This window comes from Abrus precatorius, unplaced genomic scaffold (assembly GCF_003935025.1).
Source record: "Abrus precatorius isolate BTA unplaced genomic scaffold, Abrus_2018 Scaffold11, whole genome shotgun sequence".
NCBI lineage: Eukaryota > Viridiplantae > Streptophyta > Magnoliopsida > Fabales > Fabaceae > Abrus > Abrus precatorius.
Genome location: NW_020874303.1, coordinates 9,668,856 through 9,671,662, shown reverse-complemented (window position 1 = coordinate 9,671,662; position 2,807 = coordinate 9,668,856). Strand labels below are relative to the sequence as shown.

Here is a 2,807-nt window from a genome sequence, read left to right as displayed (position 1 = left end):
CTTGTCATCAAGCCTCCATTTTCATGAACCTTGCTTGAATTATTCCTTCAAAAACAAGATTAAAAACTTAATTCCTAAGCAAAAATTCCACAATTGCTAAAATAAGTACACATTGAAAGAAAACTTCAAATCATTCTCTTTTTCTGAGTTTTTCTGCTTTCTTCATATATTTTCCTTATCAATTAAGCAAGAATTATGCTAAAATATCAGTAAAAATATGGATTCATCAATACAGATAGAAGGGCTAATACTAGGGATATTTGTAAGTGTCCATCCAATAGCCTTCTTATGCTTCCTAATGACTTCCAAAAACTTTTTGTCTTATTCATCATTAATCTTTGTGGAAATAGTGACAAGGAGCTTCTCATCTACCTCAAATAGGCATACTTCAAATGTTCAGCTAGAGGTTTCAGCTCCAATATGGGTGGTTGTTCTATGGAAGGAAGCAGTTTGGTGTTGCTGTTTGCTGAAATTTTTGCAATATGTAAATCACTATGGTCAGATATGTTTGTAGTTGTTGTAATCAAGTTGTTACATTCTGACCCCATGAATTTTGCGGCTTCATCAACATTAAAATTTGCAGAATTAACAATTAAAAGTTCATCTTCTTCAGCATAAGCACTGCACATGGAAGAATCACTACATGAATTACAAGCATATGTCTTAGTGCAGCAAGAAGAATTAAGGAGATCATCATTTCCTAAAAATTCAGACAAGCTATTATCAACAAATTCAACAAACAAATCTATGTGGAATATCGAATGGTCCTCAATGGGGTGTTTCATGTTATCCAAAATATTGAAATGGACAATGCTATCTCCAAATTCCATAGTAAGCGTGCCTGCATGAGCATCAATTTTCATCGTGGCTGTCTTCAAGAAAGGCCTACCCAAGATGATGGGTGCTGCACTATTCAATGGATGTCCTCCTTCCATTTTCAATATGTAGAAATCTGTAGGGAAGATGAGATCATTCACTCAAACCAATACATCCTTAATTAATCTAGCAGTGTAGGTTGTGCTTCTATTGGCCCATTGTATAACAACACTTGTGGGCTGCAAAGGACCAAGAGATAAAGAAGTGAAAATAGATAAAGGCATAATATTAATGGATGCTCCTAAATCAAGCATAGCATTATTAAACTTGTTACTGCCTATGGTGCAAGGAATGGTGAATGTTTCTGGGTCTTTGCACTTCTCAGGAATGGTTGTTTTTGGCCTTTCAAATAAGGCTGACACAATTCTTCCCACATTTACTCTCTCGTTACCCTTCAAATGCCTCCTGTGGATGCACAAATCCTTCAAAAATTGGCATATCTTGGAATTTGTTTGATGGCGTCCAACAAGGGTATGTTTACCTTCACTTTTTTGAATATTTCCAAGATTTCCTTATCCATCTCTTCCATTTTCCTGCTGTGCTAGACTGTTCTCTGGGGAAAGGAAGAGGACCAATTTTTTTTGGATTTTGTGCTGCACTTATGGGAGTAGAATGGTGGACAAATACGGGTTCTGTAGCGGCTGGGTTGTTTTCTTCTTTGTTTTCATTTGCTGCAATAGTGGTGCTACTGTTATCCTCTTCTTCTCTCTGCTGTTTAGGTCCTGGAATGCTCTTTCTTGATTTCAAGGTGATGGCACTCACGTTTTTGGATTCACAACTGTTTGTGTAGGTAAGTTGCTAAACCCTTGAGATTGCATTTAAATCAAAGAGGAAGCTAGTTATCCCATTTAATTTTCTAAGGTTTTGATACTAGCTCCTATCCTCTGCTGAAACGTTATGTTACTCATAGCCATTTGCCTCATGAGTTCTTCCAAAGAAGGTTCATTCTTTGATAGTGTAGTAGCTTGTGATGAGGATGGTCGATGTTGTTGTTGCTGCACATGTTGTGGATGATACGACTTGCTTGTTGCAATAATGTGGGATTGATAGGGAATGTTGGGTTGTTGGTTGTGATATTGTGCAGAATTATCCCACTTCAAATTTGGATGATTCCTCCAGCATGGGTTCTATATATTGGAAGATAGATCCCAACTTTTCTTCTGTGGCTGCTGAAAAGGAAACATGTTACTGTAAATATTAGTAGCATAAGCTTGAGGATTACCTTATGAGGTGTTTGTTTCTTGTAGTGGGGGATAACCATCTGTGTAATGGTTTGTTGCAGAACAAATTCCACAAAGCATTGTTGGAGCTTGTACAGTTGTGGCCTTTTGCATTGAAGCTAGCTACTTGATCATGGATGTAAGTTCATCAATTTTGTGCTCCAACTTGTTTGGGTTTGTAGTTTGCACTTCATTAACCCCTCTGGTTATAATTGAATTTTGTCTAGTAGCAAACTGTTGAGAGTTAGCAGCCATGTTTTCAATCAAATTCCTGGCTACCACTAGGGTTTTGTTCACTAGAGTACCTCCACTAGCTACGTCGATCATACTTCTATCCATTGGATGCAATCCTTCACAGAAGTACAAATAAGGAGCTAGTAACTAATTTGGTGGTGAGGGCAGCTAGGACAGAGTCTTTTAAATCTTTCCCAATATTCATAGAGGGTCCTTATTTCTAGGTGTCTTATTCCACAAATTTTCTTCCTTATTGATGTAGCTCTAGATGCAGGAAAAAATTTCTCCAAGAAGAGTCTCTTAAGGTTATCCCAACCTGTGATGGATCTAGCTAGAAGGTTGTAGCGCTAATCCTTTGTTGTGTCCATCAAAGAGAAGGGGAAAACCTTCAACTTCACATGGTCTTCTAGAACTCCCTGGAATCTCATGGTTGAGTAAACAATATGGAATTAGACTAGTTTTCAAAACAAATGGAGC

At 37.5% G+C, this 2,807-nt stretch overlaps 1 protein-coding gene across 1 annotated transcript; it reads right to left on the bottom strand.

The window, feature by feature from the left end:
* Positions 1-368: 368 nt before the first annotated feature.
* Positions 369-2,351, bottom strand: LOC113855603. Its single transcript, XM_027487233.1, has 4 exons — positions 2,224-2,351; positions 1,364-1,654; positions 1,067-1,281; positions 369-952 (listed from the first exon to the last, which is right to left on the bottom strand). The coding sequence occupies exons 1-4, from the start codon at positions 2,349-2,351 to the stop codon at positions 369-371; spliced, it is 1,218 nt and encodes a 405-aa protein (XP_027343034.1).
* Positions 2,352-2,807: the final 456 nt, after the last annotated feature.

Coding starts and splice junctions, on each gene's coding strand:
- LOC113855603 (XM_027487233.1), bottom strand. CDS start 2,351: ATGGCTGCTAACTCTCAACAGTTTGCTACTAGACAAAATTCAATTATA. Junction 1,282..1,363: donor TCTTGGAAATATTCAAAAAA/GTGAAGGTAAAC, acceptor GTGCATCCACAG/GAGGCATTTGAAGGGTAACG. Junction 953..1,066: donor TTTCACTTCTTTATCTCTTG/GTCCTTTGCAGC, acceptor TCTTCCCTACAG/ATTTCTACATATTGAAAATG.